Raw genomic sequence first — 14,091 nt, forward strand, 5'->3', positions numbered from 1 at the left:
TTCAGGAGTCTAGTGATGTGGGTCACTTTCAACTGCGTTGGGTAAAGTTTGGGACAACTTGAAAATTGGGGGCTTACAGGTGAATGGTACCACTGTGATTAGCTCGTCGTCCATAATCTTATAGGATAGGTGTAACACCCTCCTCCCACATTTACCCAAGATAACCATTCCACTAGGGTAAACATGTGACAAAGAGTTCCTATAATAAGATTCAACTCCCCAAGTACAATTAAGGAAGTGGAATCGACAAATCAAAACCAAACTGACCTTCCTTAGGAGCTAGAGGACCCCTAAGGGCTAACTAACCACTCCAGGTGCCCAATACATGAGTTAACTTGCTTTTTAACTGAGCTATACCCTTAGTTTCTCCCATGACAAGCCCTCCATGTGAATGTAACCCTTCCATGGCTCCCATAATAAGGGCATCCATGCGACTGCAACCTTTTTTAGGCAGTTCTGTGTCAGCGAACTTGAATTCTGAGCCACTTTTTCAGGGTTAAGTGTTGTTCTCTTGACCTGCAAGAAGATACAAGAATACAAAATATGCGAATAAATATACCCAGAACACAAAACAATAAGAAATAACATCAAGTATTTTATTATTCAGAGAGAAATGTTCACTTGCCTCTTCGAGGGGGAAACCTCCAATAGAGTTGAGCTCAAGTACAAAATAAGACACTATGCTCCTCGAGGGGAGTCTCTATCCTTTATATAGGATTCATACATGCAATACCATGGGGAAATATCATGTTTCTTATTAATACCATCTATCTAATACCATGGCCCATTTGCAACTAACTATGGTCCCTTCATTAAATGCGGGTCAACCACTTACAATTATTATATGGGTTTTATTGACTCTTTACTTAACTATAACTATGACTCGATCCTATTACATAAATATGGGGGTTAGGGTTGGACCCTAACATGCCCTCCCCCATAAGAATAACCTTGTCCTCAAGGCTGAAGCTACAGAAACTGCTGAAGGATAGTGGCTAGTTCCCAGGTCGCATCTTCCGGAGAGGTCTTTCCACTTGACAAGGACTTCTTTGATCGCGCGGCCGCGTAGCTGCATTTCCCATGTGTCAAGAACCTGTTCAGGTTGGAGCCATATTGACCCTTCTTCATCTAATTCAGGTATACTGGTTTGAATTCAGCAATGGTTCCCAAACACTTTCTTGAGGCATGAGACATGGAAGATTGGATGGATTTTTGCAGTAGGTGGCAAAGATAGCTTGTAGGCGACTTCTCCAATGTGTTGAAGTACTTGATACGGTCCATAGAATTTTGGAGATAATTTCTGACAACCATTATCTTTAAGTGTTGTTTGCTTATATGGTTGCAACCTCAAAAATACCTGATCCCCTTCTTGAAATTGGCGTTCTGAACGATGTTGATATGCCTGTTGCTTCATGCAGTTTTGAGCTTGATGAAGATTCTCTCTGAGGTGGGCCAACATGGTTGTGCTGTTCTCGATGTACTGTAGCAGCAAGACAGCCGACAGTTTATCTATGGTGAAGTTTCAAGGGAGCTTAGGGGGCTTCCAATATACCCAGAGGGTACTTGGAAGACAGTCCATGCGTGGTTCTGTCTAATGCGCTACTACTCGAAGGGGTACCCACAGGGGTTACAAGGGAGTCCAATAATCATGACCACCTCTTGTATTTCCTGCATGCATGCCTCCCAAAATCAACAGGTTTATGCAATCAACGACAGATCCCATGGTTTAAAGACACCGGAACACGTCTCTAGCCAAAAAAAAAATTGCCAAAAAATGGAGATCCCACTTGCCCTGGAAAGTGCTTTGATACCACTTGTTATGCTCTTAACCCATAAGAAGATACCAGAATACAAAATATGCGAAGAAATATACCCAGAACACAGAAAAATAAGAAATAACAACAAGTATTTTATTATTCAGAAAGCAATGTTCACTTGCCTCTTCAAGGGGGCAACCTCTAGAGCTAAGCTCAAGTAAAAAATAAGACACGATGCTCCTCGAGGGGAGTCTCTATCCTTTATATAGGATTCATACATGCAATCCCATGGAGCAATACCATGATTCTTATTAATACCATCTATCTAATACCATGGCCCATTTACAACTAACTGTGGCCCCTTCATTAAATGTGGGTCAACCACTTACAATTATTAATGTGGGCTTTATTGACTCTTTACTTAACTATAACTATGACTCGATCCTATTACATAAATACGAGGGTTAGGGTTGGACCCTAACATTAAGACTCAGGCCTCTACCTAGAACTTGATGAAATTGTTAGAAATGATAAATAACAAGAAGACAAGGCCTCTAATGCAAAGCTTGAACAAGGACCTGACCTGACTCATCCTAACCATGACAAACATGTTGTCAAACACATCATGGACATGTAATGTACAGGTCATAAAAACACCTCTGAAGATAGGAACTTCATACTCATCTAAGATTCCTCAAGAAGGTATGGTTCCCTCTCATAATAGCTGAAAGATCATCTATTAGGTCTTACATTCATTAACCATTCATTCACTAATCAAAACATGATGAGAGCCATAACTCAATTCTGTCATAAAACCATGCTTATAACCATGATATAACCAACATAATAACAATGATATAACAACCATTAAAACTACATAATAATAAGTACATTTACCCATCAAATACAAGAGGAGATATCTCATATTAAAATATGAAAAATCCAACTAAGTCAAGGACTTCCACGTACCACTTGACCATAGATTGGGTTGAACCAAATCTCTCTTTCAGCCAATCACCCCCATGCCATACTCCAATCATGAATGTAGGATCTCATGGAATAAACCAAGAAAACCAAACCAGGGCTTCCAAAAGTCAAACCACCTCAACCATCAACCAATGATTCCACCTCACGATTAGACATCACTAAGCATCACCAGATTGGTCTCCATCCAAGTTGTCCAGGGCTCTAGATTGTTTGTTCCAACCCAACTTCCAAGATTAGTAACTCAACCCACAGCTGTCGCAGGGCTCTAGAGAGTTTGGCCCAACAAGGCTTTCAAGACTAGTAACTCAACCCACCAAGGGCTCCAAAGATTTTGTCTAACCGAGGATTCCAGGACTAGTAAATCAACCCAATTTGTTGCAGGGATTCCAAAGTGTTTGTCCAACCAAGGCTCCGTGAACTATTAACTCAACCCAAAACCACATGGAACATAAGCACCAATCATAAAACAAAATGGAAAACCCACAACACCATGGCTATCTAGGAAATGGAAAGGCTAGGAAAAACTACTGCCAATCTAGGCAATCCTCCATGCCAATGATAGATCATAACCAAACAACCACGTGCATATGCCATGCATGCCAAAACTAGCAAGGAAATCATACATGCAACTCAGTACCTACATAGAAAATATGTTGTAGTTGTTGGTCTCATTGTCCTCTTGCACTTTCCTTCTTTTTCTTTGCCTTCTTGCTCCAAAACCCAAGTAAGTCACACTCCTCCAAGAGTGCTCCAAGAAAACTCTAAGTGTCCAAGAGTATGAGAGAGAATAGAAGAGAGAGAGAGGTCCAAGCTAAAACTGGCAAAAAGCTATGAACTGATCCTCAGAAGCATTTTTATCATTGAGGCCTCTATTTTTTTCATTTTCCATTATTTTTCCTTAATTTTCCTCCTCACATGCAACCTATGACTTTTCACCTTCCTTTTCTCCTATTTTCCATTATTTTCATAGATAAAATTCCAATAAATGCCTCATGCCTTTCCAAAGCCTTTGTTATTAACTTTGCCAATTTCCATAGCCATTAATTAATCACAAGTGATCCCTGTCACTATGTTTTTTGCCCAACAATCACCTTGGAATACGTGTCCCATTACCTTGGTTATTATTTTATCTTTATAACTTTATTACATGGATTTTCAACCAGGGGTTGTTACACAAGGTCTCTTGTAAGCATCTCGTGTTTTTTTTTTACTCTGAATGGATTTTTACTTCTGGATGATCAATACTATGGTGGCCGAAATCCAAAATGCATGCTACTGCCAAATATCTTGAAAAAATTGCACTGGATTGTAGTAGCAGAAACCCCACGGTGTTCACAGTGTAATATGTGTTGCGATAATATGATCTAGAAAATGGTGGCCAAAATCCTTACTGCAAAAAGAGTTTGATATGCACTATGAAAAACCCCAACTGTTGAATTTGATTTGTACGATGGCAACAAAACCCCAAATATTGGATCTGATTTGTACGACATCAACCGAACCCTAACTGTTGGAGTGTTAGGTGGTGATCTTGAGGGTACTCTCATAACAAAGGACTGTTAGGTGCTACAAATCGCAATATATGTAGTGGTCCAACAATAGTACTCATTCCAATCTTTCATAGCACTAAATAAGGAGGATCAATCATGCCCTTAGCCACAATACCTGACTACCCTATTGTACGTTCAAGTAATCTCCCCTAGTGTTGTTCTCAGTGTATTTTAGCAGCAAGATGGTCGACGGATTATCTAAGGTTAGTTTTCTAGTTACCCTAGGGGGGATTTCGATATACCCAAGGGTACGTGGAAGTGTAGTATGTTTGCAATTATGTCTAATGCGCTACTACTCAAAAGGGTACCCAAAGGGGTTATAAGGGATTCCAATAAATGTGACCACCTCTTTTAGTTTATGCTTGCATGCCTCCCCAAATCCACAGGTTTATGCTCTCAACGACAAATCCCGTGGTTTGAAGATGTTGGAACACATATCTAGCCTAAAAATAAAAATTGTCAAATTATTGGAGGTACAATTAGCCCTGGAAAGTGCTCTAATACCACTTATTATGCACTTGACTTGTTAGAAAACTAGAATGCCAGAAATGTGAAACAATATAGCCGAACACAAAAATATCAGATGAATTGATACAAGTTGCAAAAGAGATTTTATTATTCAGAAGCAAAATACAATGTTCACTTGCCTCTTCAAGGGGGAAACCTCCAATAGAGCAGAGCTCGCTTACAAATAAAATTGATGATTCTTCCCTTGCTATCTAAGATTATTTATAGCTTTATGACATCTAAAATCCTAAGTACTAGTGGTACCTTACATAATACCGATTAACCACTTTATTTATTAACTATGGCCCATTTATAACCAATTGTGGTCCCTTTTCTATAATGTGGTTCAACCACTTACAATTATTATTAATGTGAATAATCGCTTACGACTTTATTATCTCAACTAACTAACGATGACTCTGACTAGGCCCTTCGACTTATTACATAAATAAAGGGGTTAGGGTTGGACCCTAACACGTTTTCAGAACCATTGTAGCTAACCCATGGATCAATTCTTTTACAAATGGCACATTGTGTAGAGCGGAAGGAAGACCTTAACTTGTACCCTCAGCCTCTTAACCTTATCCATGAGCAAGGATGGGTTATTGAGTCGTGTAATGATCAACTTGGAGGCTAGGTTGCAAGCCATATGCCTCATTGCATAACCGAGTGTGAGGCCAACATAATGAAGGGTCCATGTTAGCGTAATAGATCGGTGACTGAGAAGCAACATAGCATGATGTAAGCCTAGAGGTTACTTTCCCGAAGCCCACGGAAGGTTGCGCCAAAGAAAGGTCGAGCTGACGAGGAAAGGGCTAGCATGGCAGGGTTGGTTGTGTGGAGTGGTTCAGGATAACTTGGAGGTTGTGCATTGGCCGGTGGAGAAACCACTTCGGTGTAACAAGGGGCATATAGTGATGTTGAGAAATGGTAAGCGAGACCCATTTAGACGGGGAATCTAGCAACAATTGGCGGGAGATTTTATATCTTGGATTTTGTCTCCTGGTAGTAGTCATGCACAAGGCTCAAGGGAGAGTCGAGCTGACTCAACATCAGGCTGCCATGGTAGGAGAAAGGGTCATTAGAGCTAATAAATGGGAGCATTGGAAAAGTGGAGGTGTGGGCCCGCCATAACACGTAAGCTTGGAGGTTGAACGCTAACAATCCAGTGAGGAGGAATGTTCAAAAGGGCATGGGATGACATAAGCCTTGCTTGTGGTGGCATACAGGTTAGCCCAACAGTTTGTTCATTAGTACAAGGGTAGACCGACCACACAGGTCATCCCGGAGGTTCAACCCCATAGTAATTCGTTAATGTGCAAGGTAAAAGGGCCAGTAACAAAACTCAGGAGATGGGAATGCTTCCGTTAATGGATGATCATCAACTCACGTAAGTGCAAGGGGAAAGGAGTTAGGGTAACGGGCTCAAGAGACAGGAAAATTGTCGATAATGAATGTCTGTTATATATATATATATGTGAGGATTGCAAACTATGAACGGTTGATAGCTAATACGCTTGTGCCAAGTGGTGCTAGGTGATTGGCTAGGTAGCTTCGTAGGCACCACAAGGGCACCGCATGGGTGCCATGTGGTGGTTTAATGGTGTGGCGCCATCTTATTTCACCAAAATTAAAATGATCATATATTTTTAGCCAAAGGTCGGATTGAAGTAAAATTTTATATCGTCGAAATTGTCTTGACGAGATGGACACAACGGTGATGTTTGTTTGAGGATTTAAGCTAGTTAAGAAGATCGAAAAAATTTAGACTCCATTTCCATATTGGCACCTTAGATCTTGGGTTAGCATACTAACCACCTCCTTTTAACTGGTGTTTTAGTGGTGATTAGGAGGGGGTGTGTTACACTAATATCATAAGCACTTGGAAAAGATACTTAGTTATAGGCACTTGTAGGCACTTGTTTGGTGTACTTAGTTATAGGCACTTGTAGGCACTTATTTGGTGTAGCACTTGGTACCAATGTCTTAAGAGTCCTTGGTGTTTTTGCATGGTTGAAGGGTTAAGTGTGGAGCGAGTATAATACTTAGTCTATTATGATTGGTGCTTAACACTAATTTTATAGAGATTGGTAATATAACATGACTTATAAGATCGGGTTGGTGCTTAAGCACTCGAATAAGGTTGAAGCGAGAATTAGCTCCCTATAATTGATAGTAAAAGAAAAAGAGATTCAACAACTAGATATTCAAAGAAGTTAAAAGACAATGTTAGAAGAAAAAAGTGGATTTCCCTTTCATCACTAGGTAAATTAAAATTTCTATCAAAAGTTTTGTTTTAAATAAGATGACCACCCAAATGTTCATGAAGGTGATGAGAACTTCAAGAATTGGAAGTATCCCACATGGAAACTTACACCAATATGTTAATTATTGTAAAAAAGTTAATATAATTGGGTGATGCTTTAATACTCGTAACTTAATAGAGTAGCAATAAAGAACACATATTTATTACTAATGATTATATTTTATTTGACCAACTTGGAAGAGAAAGAGTAATGGTGTTTTTATAGATTGACTTAAGATTGAGATACCATCAACCAAGGATTGCATAAGAAGAAATAAATAAGGTTTTGTTTATTATTATGGACGGATGGACATGTTAAATTTGTGATAATTGCTTCAAAGTCATTATCAAATGCATCGAGTGAAGATTTTATGTACTTGATGAACAAATTGTTTAATGGACTCCCCCAGCTGCCCCCGTGTCTTATTGTTCACCCTTAGATGGATGGTGTTAGACGATTGAACGAATTTCGATCGTTGATCGAAAACTAAAATAAAACTGCAATAAAAAAACGGGGAGAAAATGGGCAGGTAAAGCGGTTCGGTATGACTCTGAGTCCCTTCATTGTGCGGGTTCGCATGGCATTTGCTAGGTATCGATTACCAGTTCGCGGAAGAGAATCTCAGAGCTGCTCCTGAAATACATTGGAACAAACGCGTACTCGTTGCAATGGTCCCTAAAAAAACGGGGAGAAAATGGGCAGGTAAAGCGGTTCGGTATGACTCTGAGTCCCTTCATTGTGCGGGTTCGCATGGCATTTGCTAGCTATCGATTACCAGTTCGCGGAAGAGAATCTCAGAGCTGCTCCTGAAATACATTGGAACAAACGCGTACTCGTTGCAATGGTCCCTGCTGCCTTGCGGCAGGTAATGGGGGACTAATAAAATAGCCATGGCAATGGCAGCGAGAAACGATCATAAGAAGAAAAATGTTGTCAGTGAAACCAGTTCTCGAAATTTCCAACAGATGCAAAGCTACAACAGATACTCTGAAAACGAAAGAAGGGAATGATGGGTTGGTAAAAAGTTTGTGTAAACAGGGTCGGTTGAGGGAATCACTGCGCATTTTGCAGGACATGGTTGAGAATGGGATTTGGCCATACTCCTCTACTTACGATTCTATGTTGCAGGGATGCCTGAATGCTAAATCTCTTCCAGATGCCAAACTAGTCCATGCCCACATGGTTCAAACGCAATTTGAATGCCAGGATATCTCGCTAGGAAATAAACTGGTTAGTATATACGTTAAGTTAGGGAGCCTCATAGAGGCTCGCAGGGTTTTTGATGAAATGCCTCTGAAAAATGTGGTCTCGTGGACCGCCATGATTGCAGCTTATGCCCGGCACGAGCATGCTCAGGAGGCCTTGGGATTTTTTCATGAAATGCAAGATATGGGTTTACAGCCCAATCATTTTACCTTTTCCAGCATTCTCCCGGCGTGTACTGATTTGGAAGTCCTGAGGGAAGTTCATGGTGAAATTCGTAAGGGTGGATTCGAAACGAATGTGTTTGTGGGAAATGGACTTGTGGATATGTATGCCAAACACGGGTTTATTGAGTTTGCACGCGAATTGTTTGACAAAATAACTCAACGAGATGTTGTCTCATGGAATGCTATGGTTGCAGGCTATGTACAGAATGGACTGGTCGGTGATGCCCTGAAGTTGTTTCAAGAGATGCCCAAACGAGATGTCATTTCATGGAATACAATGATTGCAGGGTATGCGCAGTGTGGGGATGTGGAAAACGCGGTGGAGCTGTTTGAGAAAATGCCTGGACATAATTTGGTTTCATGGAATACTATGATTGCAGGGTATGTGCAGAATGGATATGTTAAAGAGGCCTTCGAGCTCTTTCAGATCATGCCTGAAAGAAATGTGATCTCGTGGAATGCAGTGATTTCTGGATTTGCACAGAATGGGCAAGTTGAAGAGGCTCTAAACTTGTTTAAGACAATGCCTGAATCTAATGTTGTCTCGTGGAATGCAATGATTGGAGGATATTCACAGAATGGGCAAGCTGAAAACGCCCTGAAACTTTTTGGACGGATGCAAATGGTAAATATAAAACCGAATACAGAAACCTTTTGTCATTGTCTTACCTGCATGTTCAGCTTTGGCAGCTCTGGAACGAGGCAGTGAAGCCCATGAAGTAGTAATTAGAAGTGGGTTTCATTCTGATGTGCTTGTGGGAAATACCCTTGTAGGCATGTATGCAAAATGTGGGAGCACAGAAGATGCACGCAAGGTGTTTAACAGAATGCGCCAACAAGACACTGCTTCCTGGTCTGCAATGATTGTAGGGTATGCAATAAATGGATGTGCCAAGGAGTCCCTGGAACTCTTTGAACAAATGCAATTCACTGGCATAAAGCCTGACCGTGTTACTTTTGTGGGTGTTTTGTCTGCTTGCTGCCATGCAGGGTTAGTGGACGAGGGAAGGCAATACTTTGATGTCATGACTCGATTTTATCACATTACTCCTGCAATGGAGCACTATGGCTGTATGATAGACCTTCTTGGCCGGGCAGGGTGCTTGGATGAGGCAAACGACCTTATTAACAAAATGCCATTTAAACCGGATGCTGACATGTGGGGTTCGTTTCTCAGTGCCTGCAGAACGCATAACAATATAGACCTCGGAGAAAAGGCAGCACAACACCTTATTGAGCTGAATCCCCAAAATCCAGCACCGTATGTACTGTTGTCAAACATCTATGCAGCAGCTGGTAGGTGGGATGACATTGGCAGTGTGCGGAACAGGATGAAAGAAAGGAAGGTGAAAAAGAAACCCGGTTGCAGTTGGATTGTTATTAACAAACAGGTCCATGCTTTCCTCGTAGGGGGATAGACTACTCCCACAAAGAGAAACAATTTATGCGAAGTTGAAACTTTGTCTGATCAGATGAATGCTGTGGCATATACAGCCAACGTGGGAATTCTACCAAATGGTTTTGAGGAGTAAAAGGATGACGTTCGTTTCCACCATACCCAACATGGGATTTCTACCAAATGGTTTTGAGTAAAAGGATCACGATCTTTCCCACCATAGCAAAATCTGGTCATCGCATTTGGACTCTGGACTTTATAACATGTTCAGTTCTCCTAAGACAGTCGTACATGTACAGAAGAACCTTTTTAAGTTCTAGTCATTGTCACTCTGCTATGAAGTCCATGCCCAAGCTTCTTATGCAGGAGATTGTCGTGAGGGATGCTCATTGTTTCTATTGTTTCAACAAGAAACTGTGTTCTTGTAGAGATAGTTGTGGATGTCTCGAGCATTGAGTGAATGAACCCTGAGTTAGTGAAAAAAGAAAAACCCAGTAAAACAAGCCATAAGCATTGGTTTGCATAATGACCAAGCTTATGCATGTTGGCAAATCTTGCACTGGTGAAGATGGGCAGTGTTCCACTGTGGATTACGACTTGCCTACTAGTCAAGCTTATTTACGTAATCAATTATGATTGGTAGCCATGGAATAGCCGTTAAATTTTGGTTGCATGATGACCAAGCTTATATATGTTGGCAATCTTGCATTGGTGATGATGAGCAGTGTTCCTCTGCGGATTATGACTTTCCTACCAATCAAGCTTATCTATATTCTCTATCATGGATGTGTAGCCAAGGAATAGGTGTTATATTTTCTATTTAATATATGTAGCATTTCAATGTCCAGAACATATTTTCACTTTACCATTGTGTTATCAGAGTTATGAAGCACGGTTAAATTGACAGGAAGATACGTACTCATAGGTTGGGAGAACCAGAGAACCATTCTTTTATGATATTTATGTAACATGGATAAATAAACAGGTAACTATATATTTAGAGAGCTCTATGAGCAAATTTTGGGGATGGCAAACTAAAATTCACCAACATGGAAGTACCATTGCAGTAGTAAAACATGCAATTGGATAATGACAAGAAGCCAAAGATGGTGATGTTTGTAGCAAAGACAAAGGGCGCTATTACATGTAGGGATTTGGAGATTTGGATTCAAAGCCAACTTCCAAATTAATAAAGCTTTTGGTATAGGGAATTTTTTATAATGTACTTATATTTCGGATCTGTTATGTATGTGGGTGTAAATAAACAGTTTTTGATTGTATTTGAAGATAGAATAAATCCGTAATTGTATAAATGTATTGATAGATAAATAATTGATAGAATGATGAATACTACAATGAGGGCGCTCGTTATAAATATCTAAGTCGGGTGTTCTTCCACTAATATCTAAGTCGGGTGTTCTTCCACTAATGGACATATTTTTTTAATAAGACATATTTCATCTAAGTAATTAACTAAGTTATAAATATCTAAGTCGGGTGTTCTTCCACTAATATCTAAGTCGGGTGTTCTTCCACTAATGGACATATTTTTTTAATAAGACATATTTCATCTAAGTAATTAACTATTTATTATGTTTACGCCGTAAGGCGTTCCCATCTGAAATGGACTCCCCCAGCTGCCCCCGTGTCTTATTGTTCACCCTTAGATCGTTGATCGAAAACTAAAATAAAAAAACGGGGAGAAAAGGGGCAGGTAAAGCGGTTCGGTATGACTCGAGTGGCATTTGCTAGGTATCGATTACCAGTTCGCGGAAGAGAATCTCAGAGCTAAAAGCGAGCTGCTCCTGAAATCGAACCCTGTTCGCAAGAATTCCCAAAGATCCATATGACCGAGCCATTGCTCGTTTCTGGGCTGCCTTTGTAGACGATAAGGTAATTTAGTTCATTCTTACTGTTATTCCAATCTTTTATAATGTTAATCCTTGTGATCTACGGATCAGGACAGATGACAGGCAACATGGACTATTGGGTCAAATCTTGAGATTTATTGGTTGCGCGGCGGGCAACAATGGAGTCTATGGTTAAGCCTTGCGAGGTCATGAAAAGAAAAGGAGATACCCACAACAAAGAATTGCAGATTGGAAAAAAGCATTGCTTGAGGTTTCACACTTGCGGTTTGGAGCTAAAGGCATATTATGGGTAAGAACTTTTAGTCTCTGTGTCCCTAATAGTTTGATTGTATTGATAAACGAAGTTTTTCGCACTCACGTTTGGTTTTACTGTGAATAACCAGCGACGAAGGCAAACTCCTGGAGAACGTAGTTCAATTGGTGGAAGAAAAAATTAGAAAGCCTCAACTGTTTGTAGCTGAATATCCAACTGGTTTGGACGAAAAGCTACAAGATTTTGAGAAAACAGTGATGCTGCAGCAGCGACCCAGCGTGGAGACCAAGGTTGTGGGGATTGTGGGTTCTGGTGGTGTAGGGAAGACAACCTTGGCATTAGAGTTCTTTAACCGCAACAGGTCAGCCTACCGTGGATCTTGTTTTTTGGAAGATGTGAGAGCCGAAACTTCTTTAATTTCTGTGCAAAATAAACTCCTCCAAGGCTTGACTTCAGGGGATCTGGCAGTTAGTAACATTGTTGAAGGTAAATCAGAGCTTTCTCATCGTCTCTTGGGTTATAAAGCCCTCATAATTTTGGATGATATCAATGATTCCAGGCAGTTAAAAGCATTATTTTCACCTCTTAAAGATATTCTTAGTTCCGATAGCTTAATCCTACTTACATCTCGCAATAGGGATTTTCTTTAAACCAACGGAGTCTCGTTGATTTACAAACTGTCAGGCCTCGACAGAGAACAGTCACAAAGGCTTTTCTGCATGCATGCCTTTCAGGAGCCTAAACCCCGTGCGGGATTTGAAGAAGTGGCTGCAAAGTTTTTGGATGCGTGTGATGGATTGCCATTGTCTCTCAGAGTGCTAGGGTCTCATCTTTATAAACAATATTTAGAGTATTGGGAAGCCCAATTGCTGAAATTATCGGGTTTAGTACTTCCCCCCGAAATACAAAACAGTCTTAGGATTAGTTACGACAGTCTCGACACCCAGGAAAGAGAGATATTCTTAGATATTGCCTGTTTCTTCATAGAAGAAGATAAAGATCTGGCCATAAGCATATGGGACAGATCTGGTTGGGGAGGAAAGTTGAATCTGCAGAACCTAGAGTACAAGTGTATTCTGGAGATCGACTGTCAAAACCGTATAAAAATGCACAATCACCTCAGAGACTTGGGCAGAGATTTCGCTGATAGAGAACTTCCGAGATGTCATCGTCGTCTTTGGCGCCCCACTGACGGCCTTTTTCGTAATGCGGTTATACAACCAAATGTACGTGTTTGAATCAAAATGTTAGTTCTGAAAATTTTACAAGTTATATATTGTTAATACTGTTTGGATTTACGAGTAAGTCCATATTGTTTTCTAACAGTTTTCAGATAATAATTCAGGTGCGCGGGATAAACAGGGTTCAAGGAATACCTGACCAGTCGTTCCACAACTCTTTGCAGCCTTATGTTGATATGAGCACGTTGCACCTATTGAGGGCCGAAGGTAATTGTTTGAGAAGCATATCCGAGTTTCTGAAACAAGCGGATCAGCTTCTATGGCTTTGCGGGAGTAAGTGTCCAGACACTTCCCTGCCTTCTTGTCTTCGAATTCGGAATTTGAGAGCTTTACAAATGACCGGTGGCGAATTGGAAACATGGTGCCATAGTGAAAGTGTGGTAAAGAATGCTTCTTTTTTTCCCCTTTTTGGTTGTTGTCCAGAATACTCAAAATTTACGGTTGCTAATTTTGTAGATGTATTATTAAATTAAATTGAAAAAGGTTCAAAGATAAGAGAGAAAAAATGTAGCCCCAGGGGCATTTCAATTCGTTAATAAGTTTGTTGAAACAACACAGATTCAGATTCAAATCCCCTATAGTGAGTCGTTTAGGGCTTGAACCCAAGAAGCAACAGGCTGCTTTTTGGCTTGAACCCAAGAAGCAACAGGCTGCTAGTACAAAAAGAAAGAAAGAAACAGATAAAAAAAATGTATATGCATCTGAAATTTTTTTGCTTGCCAACAAGTTTTTAATGTATCTCTCCGATACTGTAGCTGTCATTCCGCTGTTCAATGTGCGTTGATTAGGAATG

General features: G+C 40.4%; 2 protein-coding genes and 1 pseudogene across 2 annotated transcripts; all 3 read left to right on the plus strand.

Annotated features, from left to right (window-relative positions):
- The first annotated feature begins 7,611 nt into the window (after window positions 1-7,611).
- LOC149258936 (pentatricopeptide repeat-containing protein At2g13600-like) lies at window positions 7,612-10,715 on the plus strand (annotated as a pseudogene).
- A 1,247-nt stretch (window positions 10,716-11,962) lies between these two features.
- LOC149258937 (TMV resistance protein N-like) lies at window positions 11,963-12,707 on the plus strand. The gene is made up of 2 exons (XM_089442642.1): window positions 11,963-12,093; window positions 12,188-12,707. The coding sequence occupies exons 1-2, from the start codon at window positions 11,963-11,965 to the stop codon at window positions 12,705-12,707; spliced, it is 651 nt and encodes a 216-aa protein (XP_089298768.1).
- Window positions 12,708-12,776: 69 nt separating this feature from the next.
- LOC149258938 (disease resistance protein L6-like) lies at window positions 12,777-13,886 on the plus strand. The gene is made up of 2 exons (XM_089442682.1): window positions 12,777-13,283; window positions 13,403-13,886. Exons 1-2 carry the CDS (start codon window positions 12,777-12,779, stop codon window positions 13,769-13,771), a joined length of 876 nt encoding a protein of 291 aa, XP_089298808.1. The 3' UTR covers window positions 13,772-13,886.
- The last annotated feature ends 205 nt before the right edge of the window (window positions 13,887-14,091 follow it).

The sequence above is a fragment of the Pinus tabuliformis genome, chromosome 6 (assembly GCF_031772625.1).
Source record: "Pinus tabuliformis cultivar Carrire ecotype Pingquan chromosome 6, CPIR1, whole genome shotgun sequence".
Classification (NCBI taxonomy): domain Eukaryota; kingdom Viridiplantae; phylum Streptophyta; class Pinopsida; order Pinales; family Pinaceae; genus Pinus; species Pinus tabuliformis.

Coding starts and splice junctions, on each gene's coding strand:
- LOC149258938 (XM_089442682.1), top strand. CDS start 12,777: ATGCATGCCTTTCAGGAGCCTAAACCCCGTGCGGGATTTGAAGAAGTG. Junction 13,284..13,402: donor ATGCGGTTATACAACCAAAT/GTACGTGTTTGA, acceptor ATAATAATTCAG/GTGCGCGGGATAAACAGGGT.
- LOC149258937 (XM_089442642.1), top strand. CDS start 11,963: ATGGAGTCTATGGTTAAGCCTTGCGAGGTCATGAAAAGAAAAGGAGAT. Junction 12,094..12,187: donor GAGCTAAAGGCATATTATGG/GTAAGAACTTTT, acceptor GTGAATAACCAG/CGACGAAGGCAAACTCCTGG.